The sequence below is a fragment of the Phaseolus vulgaris genome, chromosome 7, assembly GCF_000499845.2.
Source record: "Phaseolus vulgaris cultivar G19833 chromosome 7, P. vulgaris v2.0, whole genome shotgun sequence".
Lineage (NCBI taxonomy): Eukaryota > Viridiplantae > Streptophyta > Magnoliopsida > Fabales > Fabaceae > Phaseolus > Phaseolus vulgaris.
The window spans coordinates 26385952-26400375 of NC_023753.2; the positions used below are offsets into that span (position 1 = coordinate 26385952).

Genomic DNA, 14424 nt, shown 5'->3' on the forward strand with positions numbered 1-14424 from the left:
AGAATATCGTTTGAGAAGAATCAAAGTTATAAATTGAAATAATAAAAGGATATGTTATGATTAGGTGAGGTAAAGTTAATGATAAAAAATAATTGTATTGTAAATAAATAATTATTATGAATGCTGATAAAAAAAAACTAATTATTATGAAATAGTAATGACGAAAGTGTTTCACGGGGATCCTTATATAAATTTTAAAATCTGAAATAGGTTATAACACAGTATAAGGTAGAAGTCAGCCATTAATGTCTGCCACTAATCTGAAACAGGTTGAATTGAAATTAATATTTATGAATGAATCTAAACAAAAATGGTTTTTTCACGTATAAATAAGCGAAAAAGCAAACCCAAAACTCAGACAACTTTTAAAATGTACTAGTATTATATGATATTATGAGTAAACCGTTTTAGATTAAGAAAGTTGTGGGGAGAAGAATAAAAAAAACTAAGAATGTAATATTATAGAAATAAATAAGTATGGGCCACATGTAACAACTCGTGTCCCACAAAACGCACTTGAGTGTGCGTGAACAATGCTTATGTTAAGTACATTTTTTAAACAATCCATTCCTCTTAAATTGTTAGATTAGTAAATGGCACTACTGTCTCACTCTGTATCTTTAAGCCACATTTTAAAAGATATTAACTTCTAAACAAAATGACTAATTATTGACTTTTTATTGATTCTTTAACAGGTTCATTGACTGTGTTTAAAACAAAAGTGAATTAATGTAAACCGTCAAAAATGGCTTTCGTCGTTTAGCTTCTTCTCATTATTCGGTGAAACTCCTTATCTTTGCACAAAGGCAAACAAACAACAACAGCAAGAACCCCAGCTCCACCCAAACACACCGCATACCCTTCAATAATCTTAAACATTATTAACTTTTTAAATTAATAAAGAAGAAGAAGAAGATATACCAATTCATTCACAAAAACAAAAGCAACAAAAATGAAGTTCTAAAGAAGGAAATCTTCTCTTATTATGCAGAACTGCTTCAATAGTAAGTTCTCTTCTTTTGCTTCTTCAGTGTCCATTAACAACACCTTCATATTTTTAATTTTTTTTTCATTTATTCTTTGCAAAAATTATAATTTTTTTTATCTTGAACTCAACAGAAGCAAAATGAATCACTGTGTTCCAGATTTCGAAATCCAAATGGAGGACGACGAAGAATTCCCAATTCCCGTTTCAAAGAAACCCTCCATGTAACTCTCTTCTCTTCACTCTTATCTTCAATTCCTTTAGTTTTTTTTTTTTTTTGTGTGCCTAGTAAGTGAATGCGAACAACAATTAAAACAGGCAAAACGACGAGATCATGGAACTGTTATGGCAAAACGGTCAGGTTGTGATGCACAGCCAAAACCATCGACCACTCAGAAAACCGCCGCATACGTTGCCTTCCGGCGGAGGCGACGGCGTCATTCCGGCCAGGGAGATTCGATCTTCTGAACACGAAAACTACGGTAACCAACACTTGTTCATGCAAGAAGACGAAATGGCTTCGTGGCTTCACTATCCAATCCACGAAGATCCTCCTCCCTTCGATCATCACGATTTCTGCGCCGACATGCTCAATCCGCCGACAAACGCAATAGCGAGCCAGAGCCACAACAGCGCCGCCATACAATCCTCCATTCGCACGACGGAGCTTCGGCATCCGGCTCCTCGGCCGCCGATTCCTCCGTCTCGGCTGCCGGTGCCTGCGGCAAAAAGGATGCAGAATTTCGCGCACTTCTCGAAGCAAGGCAATGCGTCGTCGAGTTCGAAGGCCGCGGCGGCGCAGCCGACGATGGTGGATTCGTGCGATACGCCGGTTGCGACGGCGGAGCTTGGTGAAACCGGCCGCGCGAGCGTGACTGCTGCCGATGCAGGTAAGGCGGCAGAGTCTGGAGGAAGGGAGGCGGCGACGTGCGATTTGACGGTGACGTCATCTCCTGGCGGTTCAAGCGGGAGCGCGGAACCGGTTCAGAAGGAAGTGGACCGGAAGAGGAAGGGGAGAGAAGCGGAGGAATCGGAGTTTCAGAGCGAGGTGAGTGAGTCAACTCGTTTGTTTTATTTCTTCTCGAACTCTCACACGTTCCATATGCGTTAGTCTTGGCTATCGTGCACCGGGGGAGTGACGTGGGTTTACGTGAGCACGCTCCCCTGCATTCTATTCAACGTTTATGTAATTACTATCATCAAACTTTCCGTGTGTGGACATGACTTTGGTGTCGTTTCTCTATCGAAACCCTTAAACGCGACGCGGTTACACACGGTGATGCCACGTGTATATTGGAAGATTCAAAACTTCATAACCGAGGAGCATGGTGGGTTTGGTGAACGGAGTGGCTCATGTACATACTTTTTACAAATTTACTGCATATTATATTCGTTTCACATTTTAAAACCCACCCAAAGGAAATATCTACTGGTAAGGTACGGACGGAGGTCAAAATACATAGGAATTAAGCTGTTACGATGCTGACTGAAGTAATGAGTTTGGTCAAAATCTCTTTTCTTGCATAACAGTTATGCCGGAAAGTATGGTAGAAAAACTAGACACGCGAAAAGCGTGTTAACATTAATTCATCTAGTGAGGGCATGGGAGGCATTTTCCACACTCTAAAAAGAAATCCTGTACGCTGATGTAACACGAGCAAAACGGGTAGAGATCACCAAACCAATGTTCAACACCCCTCTCACAAACTGTTTGATTATTTGAGTTGTAATAGGTATATATAAACTTAAGTAATGGAGATGCAGTTATAAGCTACGTTATGTACATATCAGGTGCTTAGTTAAACATTAACTTTTTGACATTGATGACGATACGATTGTAAACTAATACCCAGTCATGACTTGCATGTTACCTCCTTTTGTAAAACTATAAATCTTTGTATTTCAATTGGTCTTATCAAACAAGAATTGTCTTCTAATCTCTCTCAAGAGGAAACTCATGATTATGATTTTGCCGGAGTATATTCTGAGAGAAAGTGCCTATGACAAAAAGATGACTTGGACATGGTTGTGAAGTTTGATGGGGCAGGAAAATAGGTAGAAATCTTGAGTTTAAGTTGTGGTACTTTTCAATTTCGCATAAACAAGGGGGAATGGGACTTTGTACGAAGATTTACAAGTTGGTGGCTTCCCATGGAAGTAGACTACTGGACATTTACGTTGGAAGAGATGGGACGGATCAATAGTTCAACGGATAATGGCATATTTGTTGACTCTTTACATTTCGCCATCTGTATAAATTTATGGTGTATATTCTACTTCTATATTCTTATCTCCATTGGTTTCACTGCAAAAGGACGTCGATTTTGAATCTCCGGAAGCTAAAAAACATGGGCGTGGTTCTACATCTACTAAGAGATCCCGTGCTGCAGAAGTCCACAATCTCTCCGAGAGGGTATACTTACATAACTTCAACGAGTCCTTAAATTTTATTCTGTTTTCCTCATTTTCTGAAGTATCATATTGTATTTTCATGCAGAGGCGTCGAGATAGAATTAATGAGAAAATGAAAGCTTTGCAAGAACTTATACCTCGATGCAACAAGGTCCATAATTATTAAATATCCCAGTACTTCTTTTTCCTTTTTTAGCACTACAGTATTTTGGTTTTACTGCTTTCTAATAGCTCTTTCAAATTTTTATTCCCTTTCCTGAATTTGATAGTCTGACAAAGCTTCAATGCTGGATGAAGCAATTGAATATTTGAAGTCACTGCAATTACAAGTGCAGGTAAATCTTATGTATACAGTGAAATATTGAATGAGCAACCTAATTGGTGATGATTAATTTACCTGCATCCATAATTTATAAAATATCGTCAAGCTTAAAAAGGGGTTAAGGAGGAAAGGCAAGAAAAATTAGGATGGAAAAAGTAAGTAATAAATGTTGCATTCTTACTGAAAGGTTTTCTTAGAGAAAACTTCACATGTTTCAAGTGAAAGTGGCAGGGTGATATATAGAGCCAAAGAGGTTGTATTTGGAATTATTTTACTTAGATGAAGGATTTTAGTTTTATTAATTGAAGTGTACGCATGTTTTACAATTGTGTCTCTCTATTTATCACCCATATACTATATCTATTGGTTATATTGTATACTATTGATACCTATTAGCATTGCATGATAATAACCATCATTTATAACGAGAACTGAATGCAATTTATTTGTGCAGATGATGTCCATGGGATGCGGCATGGTACCCATGATGTTTCCTGGAATCCAGCAGTATATGCCGCCAATGGGAATGGGAATTGGCATGGGTATGGGCATGGAAATGGGAATGAACAGACCGGTAATGCCATTTCCCAATATGTTAACTAGTTCAACTTTGCCAGCAGCAACTGCAGCTGCGCATTTGGGACCGAGGTTCCCTATGCCTCCTTTCCATATGCCCCATGTTCCTGCCCCTGATTCATCCAGAATGAAAGCACCAAATCAGTCAGATAATAATATGCTTAACGCACTTGGTACACAAGGTCCAGATCAATCACATATCCCAAACTTCACTGATCCTTATCAACAATACGTCGGCCTCCAACAGGTGCAGTTACAATTGATGCAGGTAAAGTTGTCCTTAATGCTATGTCTATTTTCTCGGTTCTTTTTCTTTCGACGGGGTGGGGGATTTAAGCTACCTGAGGGACATCATATTCCAGCCACCGTTACATATCATCTTCTTTAGTGCATCATTCTAATACAATGCATTAGGAAAACTCGGTTGGTTCCCAAGGCACCATCCCAAACAGGCCAAATTATGATCGTAATACCCTTCTTAGGGTGAGATAAGTACCTGCGAAAATCTGTTGGTTTCCGGTGCACATCAGAAACAGGCCAAATTACTTTTGTCCGCCTTGTCTGTTGGTGGTTGTTATGCTTTGGGTTTGTTTGTTTTCGTTTTCTAGAACTAGTATTGCTCTATATAAACACAGAGCTCATGGTTCTTTTCTCTGTAAGTTTTGCATGCATGCAATAAACCTGTTTTCCTTTCTTTTTGCACACTGTGGGTCCCACAGATTTTTCGTGTGAATACAACATAAGTTTGTATAGCGGAGCAACACGTATGCATCATACCATGCAATATGGTATCAGAGCGGGCACGTCCCGCTCTGCTTCTGCACATCAGCACAAAATCTCTGATAGTTAGACATTCTTGCTTCCTTTCTTTTCGTTCTTTTAGATTTTTCTTTTCTCCGTGTTGTGGTGCATACAATTTCTCTTTCCAGCATGGATCATACACAGAATCCTGTAAGCTCGTATTGCCTTCATCCAGGAGAAAATTCCGGTATGATACTTGTCAATCGTCTACTAATGGAGGTAATTACCACTCACGGAATCGTGCTATGAGACGAGCACTTCTTTCAAAAACAAGTTAAATTTTGTTGATGGCACATTAGTGGCGCCTAGCAGGGATGATTCTTTGTATGATTTTTGAGAGAGATACTATGGTAGTGTCTTGAATCACTCGTGCCATATCTGATCAGATCACACAAAGTGTGATATACATTGATAATGCAAAAGATTTTTGTGGGAAGAACTTAAAGAAAGGTTTTCTATAGAGGATCACTTTAGAATATCACTTTAGAGTATTAGATGCTTCAGGAGATACATTCTATGAAGCAAGGTGAAGAGAATGTTTCAGATTTTTTTGCTGATCTAAAGATATCATGGGAACAATGGAGGCCTTGAGACCTACACCCAATTGTGTTTGTGAAGTTCGATGTAGTTGCAATATGATAAAGAATGTTAACCATAAAGACTCAAAACATGTTATATGTTTTCTGAAAGGTTTAAACGAAACTTATAATATTATTAAGACGCAAACTTTGCTTATGGAGCCTTTGCCTTGAATCAATCATGTTTTCTCTCTTGTCTTTCAATAAGAAAGACAGTTGATGGGTGGTATGATTCTTGATAATAAAACTATTGTCAATTTTACACTTGGACTAGTTGGAGACAACATGGGAAGACTAATGCTAAGAATTACACCAATTGGAAAGCACAAGGAAGAGGACATAATCCTCATTTTGAGAAGAAGTGCAACTTGTCTATATCAAACTTGAGATTTCATAGACTAGTAAGAGTTTACTTTGTATAAAAAATATTTCAATCATACAATTAATCAAAGTATTTAAAACAAAATCCACTATATTAATAAAATAATTACATTTAGTAGTGAATGAGAATTATATAAGTTTAAAATACCTTAAATAAATTTATACAATACAAACATTATAAAACATTATGTAATTGGGTTCTATAGATAAATATTATATCCTGAAGCATTTTTACTTATTTTAATAAACGGGGATGCTCTTGGGTTATGCCTAGTTGAACTAACAAAAATTTTAAAAATATAATATTTTGAAATTGAAAAATTTTAATTGAAAAAAAACATCTAACATTCAATTAAAAAAAAACGCCTCTCCAATACTGTCCCAATATTCTCTCTTACATATGGCCAACCTTTTTAAATAAGACATTGCAACAAATTAAAAAAATCTCCAATATCCTCTTGGCTAAGAAAACATAAATCCAAACACACGCATCAAATGACCTCGACGAACAGAGCGACGCATCACCACGATCGCGGAACAAAGACTACGATAATCAAAATGAAGACCAAAAGAGGGAACACGACCACCATCACTAACACGATCGGAACAATGCACCACAATTGAAACAAAGACACACCACCACGAAGAACGCAAGCAAACCATAACGTTGGCAGTGTGAGTTTGTCTAATTTTGGGTTAAAAAACGGGTCATTTTGGGTTTAAAGAAAAACCCTCTTAACTCGTCAACTCGGTTGCAGAATTGCGAGTTCAATCATGTTCATCGAGTTCAGTGCGAGTTTACCAAGTTTACTCCAAAACCGAGTTTGCTTTCGAGTCAGCTCACCCAGGGTAAGTAGGAACATAAACTCGAACGAATTGACAAGTTAACTCGCGAGTTTGATAACCATGAGTACAACTATTACAATAAGATGAATTACATAGCAAAGCAATGTTATTTGAAGCATGGGTTTCCACCATGGTATAAATAGAAAAATGAATAACATACGTCTAACAATTATATTTTTGGTGATTTTTCTGATAGCAGCAAAAACAAGGCAGAAGATATCTCTCAAATGAATCTACAAACAACAAAAAAATTATAATAATGTGCAATTGATTTAAGATCAAATACAACAAATCTAGATTATTGTGCAAGAACTAAGAAACGACTCTACACACTGAGCAAACAATCTCACAGTGGAATCAATTGTTGTTTCATTTGAGAAAGGTAAAAATCTTGACAAAAGTTGGATTCTTAATAGGGGGCTATAGATCATGTCACATATACTACTTTGCATTTTAACTATTTTCATAAAATTAAACCTATTTATGTTCATCTACCAAACAAGTCTCAGGCTATTGCAAAGTATTTTGGAATTGTGCATTTTACAGAGCATCTCTACATATGTGATGTTCTTTACATACTTGAATTTACTTTTAACTTGATTTTTATGCATCAGATGATTCATACCCTAAATTACACTAACTTTCTTGCATGAGATATGTCATATTCAGGATATCACTTCTTAGAGGATGATTGGAAAAGTTGAATTGTATAATGGGCTCTATTACTTGCAAGAAAAGAAACATATATCTCTTATTAATACTTTTAATTATGAAGAAAATGTTTCTCATAGTTTAGATTCTCTTGGACATCCTTTGGATAAAGTTTTAGATCATATTAGAAAGATGTTTTCTAATATACATTTCAACAAAAACATTCTTTGTGAACCCTGTCATCTGGCCAAGCAGCGTAAACTCACGTTTGCTCAAAGTAGGAATGTTTCTACTCATTTTTTTTACCTTATTCATGTTGATATATGGGATCCCATTGGAATTTCTTCTATACAAGGGTATAAATACTTTCTTACTATAGTTGATGATTTCAGTAGATAGACTTGGATTTTCTTAATGTAAAACAAATTTGAAACTAAAACTGCTCTACAAAGTTTCATTAGCTTAATCCAAAAATCAGTTTGATAGAAAAATGAAAACTCTTAGATATAATGATAGACAATAGTTCATTTGGAATAATTTGTATAATAAATTGGGTATCATAATTGTGTTAAGACATTATAGCAAAATGTTATTGTGAAAAAAAAAACATCAGCATGTCATGAATGTTACAAGTAGTTTCCTATTTGAATCCAATCTTCCTACTTGTTTATGATCATATGCTTTGTCTCATTATGTGCATCTTATAAACAAACTCAGTGTTATCACTTTTCGATTATGGCGGCGCCATGGTAGAAAGCGGTGGCGATGCGATTTTCGCATGACGGTCGCTTTTGGCATCTCGGGATGCTAATGGAAAACGAAAATATCGAAAAAGGCGGAGAAAAACTCTGTAACAGCGACGGTGCACACTGTAACAACAACGGTGCACGAGGTGGAAAATGAAGAAGAAGGGACCATCAACGTATGAAGAAGATAGAACACCTAAACCTAATTTTGAAAAAACCCTAATGGCCCATTCCAATTTTTAACTAATAAAACCCTAAAATCCTAATTATTCAAATAAAATTTGAGGCTAATTCTCCCTGCACCAGATTAATTTTGATTTGGACCCATCATTTATTTTTAAACCCCAAATTACCTTTGTCATCTTTTCCGGATTTTTGCATCCAGGATGAAAAAAAAAACTTCTGGATTTTAGCATCCAAAAGACATTATTGTGATGCGAATTGTCATATCCGGAAGACACATCTCAGTTCTAGATTGTATATCTAGAACTGTCTTACTTGTATTGCGGATATAAATATCCGAAAAAATATGGGTAAAACAAACATTTTCTTTGTAATGTTGAGTGTAGGTCATAAATGGTCTGGTGCAGGGAGAATTAGCCAAAATTTGAATGTGTTGTAGGTGCATCGGCTATTAAACCTAATTAAGTTTGGGCCTTTGGCCCATTCCAACTTTTAACTAATAAAACCCTAAAACCCTAATTATTCAAATGAAATTTGAATGTGTTGTGGCTACATGAGCTGTCAAACCTAATTAAGAATTCAAAAGCTACTTAAAATTAGTTTTTTAGCCTATTTTTGGCCCATTTAAAACATTATATTTATTGCAATCCACAATACATTTTTTTTATCTTTGCCACAACACCTATAACTCGTTATTGTTTTTGTTATAACTTTATAAAGGATTTATGGGGTCTTCAATATGATCCCTTATCCGATATCATTCCATCTGCTACAATTAAAAGAACTCCCTATGAAATTGTTTATAAACAATTACCTGATCTTAGGAACTTGAAAGCTTTTGGATCTTTGTGTTTTGTTTCTACTCTTAAAAGGAATAGAACTAGGCTTGATCCTTGAGCTAGGAAATGTGTTTTTGTAGGATATAAAAGAGAAACAAAAGGATATATAGTTCTTAGACATAAAAAGTAAGAGATTTTAGTATCCAAAGATGTCACCTTTTATGAAAATATTTGTCCATATAGAACCAAGGCAAACATTCACACTAGCAATTTTCAAGAACATAATGTTTAACTCCTTTTTTTGAAATACCTCTTATGGAAAATATTGATTTGAACAAAATCAAAATGAACAAGTTAAAAGAAACATAGTTGAGAATGGCAGTACTAATAATCTAAGAAGATCTACTAAAAATCGTAAAACTCCTTATTTCCTTGAAGATTATCGTCATAATGTTTCTAATGTGATTGAAGGTTAGAATGTAAAATATCTTATATCTTCTGTTTTAAGCTATAACAGACTTTCAGAGAGCCATCTTAAATACAATCTTACTTTATCCACTAATCATAAACCTCAAATATACGAGCAAGCGGTTAAGATTCCTGAATGGTGTGAAGCTATGGAGATTCCTGAATGGTGTGAAGCTATGGAGAGGGAGATTAACACTTTTAAATGAAACAAGACATGGGTTACACTACAAGAAAATCATGAAATAGAAACCAATTTTAGAGACAAAAAATAATTAGTTGTTATAGTGACTAAATTATAGATCATTTTAGGAACTAAATAAATTTTTGGTTTCTAAATTAGTTTCTATTATTGTTAAATGGTTTCTAAATTGATATCTAATTAGCAACTAAGGTTTTTGCTACCAAATTTAGAATCTAAATAATTGGTAGTTAAAACCTTGGTAGCTAATTAAATACCAATTTAAAAACTATTTCACAATAATAAAAACTAATTTGGAAACCAATTTTTTTTTTAGTTTCTAAAATGGTTTCTAATTTAGTTACTATTGCAACTAATTATTTTGGTTTCTAAAAATTGATTTTTATTTGATGATTTTCTTGTAGTGTCATGACTAATCTACCTCAAGGTAAGAAAGTTATCGACTACAAGTGTGTCTATAAGGTAAAACACAAATCTAATGGTACTATCGAATTATACAAGGCACATCTTATGGTTAAAGCGTATAACCAACAAAAAGGAATCAATTACTTAAACACCTTCTCCCTAATAGCAAAGTTAAATACCGTTCGAACTCTTTTTGCCATCGTTGCTACTCAAAACTGGCATTTGACACAACTTGATGTAGATAACGCATTTTTTCATGGAGATTTAGAGGAAGATGTTTATATGATCATGCCTTCTGGAATGAATGATCGTAAAAACAACATGGTTTGCAAGCTTAAAAATCTCTATACGAATTGATACAGGCTAGGGAGAAGTAGTTTGCCAAGCTCTCTCCATCTTTACAAAGCATTGGTTTTACCCCCATCAAGTGGAGATCATTCTCTTTACTCAACGTAGTTCGTCCACCTTCATAGCGTTATTTGCTTGCATTGACGACAACATCCTTGCAGGTATTCGTTATGTGAAATTTAAAGATTATTTTATACCTTGATCAAACTTTCAAGGTAAAAGATTTAGGGAAAGTATGCACTAGACATTCTCAATCACACATGATTGCTGCCTGTTAAACCTTCCATAACACCTACCACTAAAGATATCAATTGCCTTTTTTTTGACAAAAATCTCTTTCTTTCACTACATAAATATCATTAAATAGTAACTAAATTTAAAAATTAAAAATAATTAATCACTATAAATTAGATATTTATAGACTAAAAATTATTAATATCATATAGTTTCTATTATTAATAAAATATTATAAAATAATTTCTAATTTAGTATTTAAATTAGTTACCAAAGTTTTAACTAGTATTTAGATTCTAGATTACTCTGAAAAACTAATAGAAACTAATTTAGAGATTAGTAACTAAAACTTCAGTAACTAATAATTATATACCAATTTAAAAATTATTTTATAATTTTTTATTAATAATAAAAACTAAATTAAATACTACTAAATTTTTAGTTTATAAAATAATAGTTAATATAGTTAATATAATAACTAATTATTTTAATCTTTAAAATTTTTTTCTATTTAAAATTTTGTCTTACCTCTTCCTAGGCTCCCACAATTCTTCATCATAAAGCTACATAGTGTATACCCAGATAGATTAAACTTGCTCCTGCATAAGGTTTGTTCTTCTCCAAAGATGTTACACATCAACTCAAAAGGTTCAACAATTCAGATTGGGTTGCTTGTCAAGTTACACGATGATCAACTACATGTTACTATTTTTTATTTTTATTTTTTTGCTCATCTCTCATAAATTGAAAATCCAAAAAACAAACCAACATATCTTGATCCTCCTCTAAAGCAGTGTGAGATTCAATGGCTGACATACCTATTGAAGGATTTTAATCTACAAAACATCATATCCGCACAATGGTTTATTGTGACAGCCAATTTGCAAGACACATTGCATCCAATCCAAGCTTCCATGAATGCATAAAGCATATAGATATCATTTATCATGTGGTACGCCAGAAGTTTCAAAAGAATTTGCTCCATCTTCCCATATCTTCTCAGCACCAGTTTGCCAATATTTTTACTAAGTCCCTCGAACCAAAAAATTTCATGATACTGTTCACAAGCGTAGTGTCCTTGACATTCATGGCACAACTTGAGGGGGGCTGTTAGTGGTTGTTATGCTTTCTATTTGTTCGTTTTTGTTTTCTAGAACGCTCTATATAAACAAAGAGTTTATGGTTCTTTTCTCCATAAGTTTTGCATGCATGCAATAAGTCTATTTTTCTTTCTTTTGCACGTTGTGGGTGCCACAGTTTTTTCATGTGAATACAACACAAATTCTATTAGCGAATTATATGTATCTTACCATGGAAAATTGTCAAAAAAATGACTTTCTTTTTATATTTTTGTCATCGGGTCCCGATTTTGTTCTTAGTACCCTAACTGAAAGGTTGAAAAAATAAAAAGTCAATAGGATCGATAGTATACCTCTTTTCATTTGGTGCAATTTTTGCTTTTCTAATTGTGCTAAGAAATACAAACATTTATGATAACTTTTTGCATACGTTGAATCAGGCAATGAACCAGCAAAATGTGAGCAATGCTACTACCAGTAGGAATGAAGAGAATCCACAAAAACATCATCGGTCAGGTAAATTGTCATTCTAGTCTTCTAAATTTAATTTGTTCTTAATATATTTATGAAAGATACATGCTATTTTTTGAAATCCAATTGGACTGCTCTTGCCTTTAGATAAATTTGGTAGTTCGATTTTAAGTAAATACGAGCAAACCTTTTTTCGTACTTCATGTTGCTCACAACTGTTTGTTAATAAATCACCCTCTCTTCCTTTAAAATATATTTCAATTATATTTCTCTCTAATTTTAAAAATGCATATATTTCAATTATATTTCTCTCTAATTTTAAAAATGCACTCCCTTAATATATAGAAGTAAATATGAATTACACTATAAAAAAACTTTGTAACAATGATGAATAATTATGACTGTGTCCCAATGATATTCTCTCTTTTCCTTCAACTTTCATTGTCATTATTAATTTTAATACTTTAGTAAGAAAATTTCAAGTTCCTCTATTATTGACTCTAAGATTTACTCTATAAAATGGATTGTGGGTACTCCAAACTAGTTATTGGCCTTAAATAAAAATCAGGGAAAGAAAAGAACTTATTTAGGTTAAAATGGACTCTTTATAAATAGACACAAAGGAAACACATGTCCCTTTTTATGATCTTACTATATTTTGTTATCTAACTCTATATAATCTTGATGGACATTATAAACCAAGCAGTAATGTCTAAGGTCTCTTTTTTTCTTGATATTCAGACGAAACATGATTGGTTGATATTTACAATAGCGTTGACAATTCAATTGTGCTGCTCACTATTGGATCGCTGGTACGCGTAACTCTCACTTTAGGGGATTCTAAGTCTCTCAAAACAAGAATAAGTATCATTGACAACTTGTGCATATTGCAGGTTAAGCTTCATCGGTCCCTATACAAAAGCAGCCAAGTGGTGTATTAGGTGAGAGCTAACTTTTTAGCAGTTCTAACAAGCTAATCAAATGGCTAACATGTAAATTATTTTCACCCTCGCAGTATTTCTGTTTGCTTCCTTTTACTCTGCACTTTTTCCTCGACTTTAACGTTCATACTATTTTAGAAATTATCTGTTACGGGAAGTGTAGTTCTTTATACAGTATAAGTATACAATAAACGTAGAAGCTCTGTTTACTAATTGGATTGTATTCATATCCTGTTCTGCTCCCTATTTTTGTATTACCAGTTTTTTACTGCTATACATTTCATCAGCATATGGATGGTGATTATTTGTAATGAAAAACAAGTGAAAATACCCCCTCATTTTCACGACTCTTGGCACAAATCTTCATGGAGAAGCATGCATAAACCAAACAAGAATACAACACAATAATGAATACACGAGTAGTGTACACAGCAAATTCTAAAATTTATAACGTGAGCGAGCTATAATGTAAAATTAAAATAAATATTAGCAGAAAATATTACTCTTTTTCATATTAAAATTGATTATATATATAATAAAATTTAGTATTTGTTTTGTGATTATGATTTATTTGTATTGGTATTTATTTGAACCTGATAGACGTCCACTTTTTTTGCTGAAATAAAACGTGCACTCTATTTTAGTGCCTCTCGGAAGAAAAAGAAAAAAAATAGTGACAGTTATGACAAGAGTTATGATAAAAAGGATAGACATAAAAAAGAAAATTAGAAGATATGGAAGATTAAATGTTTAAAATTTTGGTTCAGTAGATAGCCACAGGACAATGATTTTAAAGCAAAAATAACTAAATTATTAAACGTACTTGGAACTGCATTACAACTTACACTGGTCTCTGAGATCCATTGACGTGAAAGTTTCACTGCGTATCTAATGTTTGAAGTTCAACGCACTTTTATTTCTCACACGTAGGCCAAGGGATACGTAGACGGTTCGGACGAACATGCCATTAGATTAGAGATTAGGTGATTATAAAAAAAGTATTCCAAAACTACTAATAA

At 34.0% G+C, this 14424-nt stretch overlaps 1 protein-coding gene across 7 annotated transcripts; it reads left to right on the forward strand.

Annotated features, from left to right (window-relative positions):
* Positions 1 to 715: 715 nt before the first annotated feature.
* LOC137828986 (transcription factor PIF1-like) lies at positions 716 to 13618 on the forward strand. Of its 7 annotated transcripts, none has more exons than XM_068635782.1 (10): positions 716 to 1004; positions 1120 to 1209; positions 1304 to 2033; positions 3300 to 3398; positions 3483 to 3548; positions 3667 to 3732; positions 4174 to 4563; positions 12434 to 12509; positions 13206 to 13276; positions 13358 to 13618. In XM_068635782.1, the coding sequence occupies exons 2-9, from the start codon at positions 1127 to 1129 to the stop codon at positions 13214 to 13216; spliced, it is 1521 nt and encodes a 506-aa protein (XP_068491883.1). In that variant the 5' UTR covers positions 716 to 1004; positions 1120 to 1126; the 3' UTR covers positions 13217 to 13276; positions 13358 to 13618. The 7 variants fall into 7 exon arrangements, with proteins under 7 accessions (XP_068491883.1, XP_068491879.1, XP_068491885.1 ...); XM_068635783.1 differs by having other exon boundaries at positions 805 to 1004; positions 1146 to 1209; XM_068635778.1 differs by lacking the exons at positions 12434 to 12509; positions 13206 to 13276; positions 13358 to 13618 and adding an exon at positions 5225 to 5831.
* The last annotated feature ends 806 nt before the right edge of the window (positions 13619 to 14424 follow it).

Bases quoted from the DNA above. Each gene is read 5' to 3' on its own strand.
- LOC137828986 (XM_068635778.1), top strand. From the start codon at position 1,127: ATGAATCACTGTGTTCCAGATTTCGAAATCCAAATGGAGGACGACGAA. The intron at 1,210-1,303 runs GTAACTCTCTTC...CAATTAAAACAG, and splicing joins GTTTCAAAGAAACCCTCCAT to GCAAAACGACGAGATCATGG. The intron at 4,564-5,224 runs GTAAAGTTGTCC...TTCTCTTTCCAG, and splicing joins TGCAGTTACAATTGATGCAG to CATGGATCATACACAGAATC.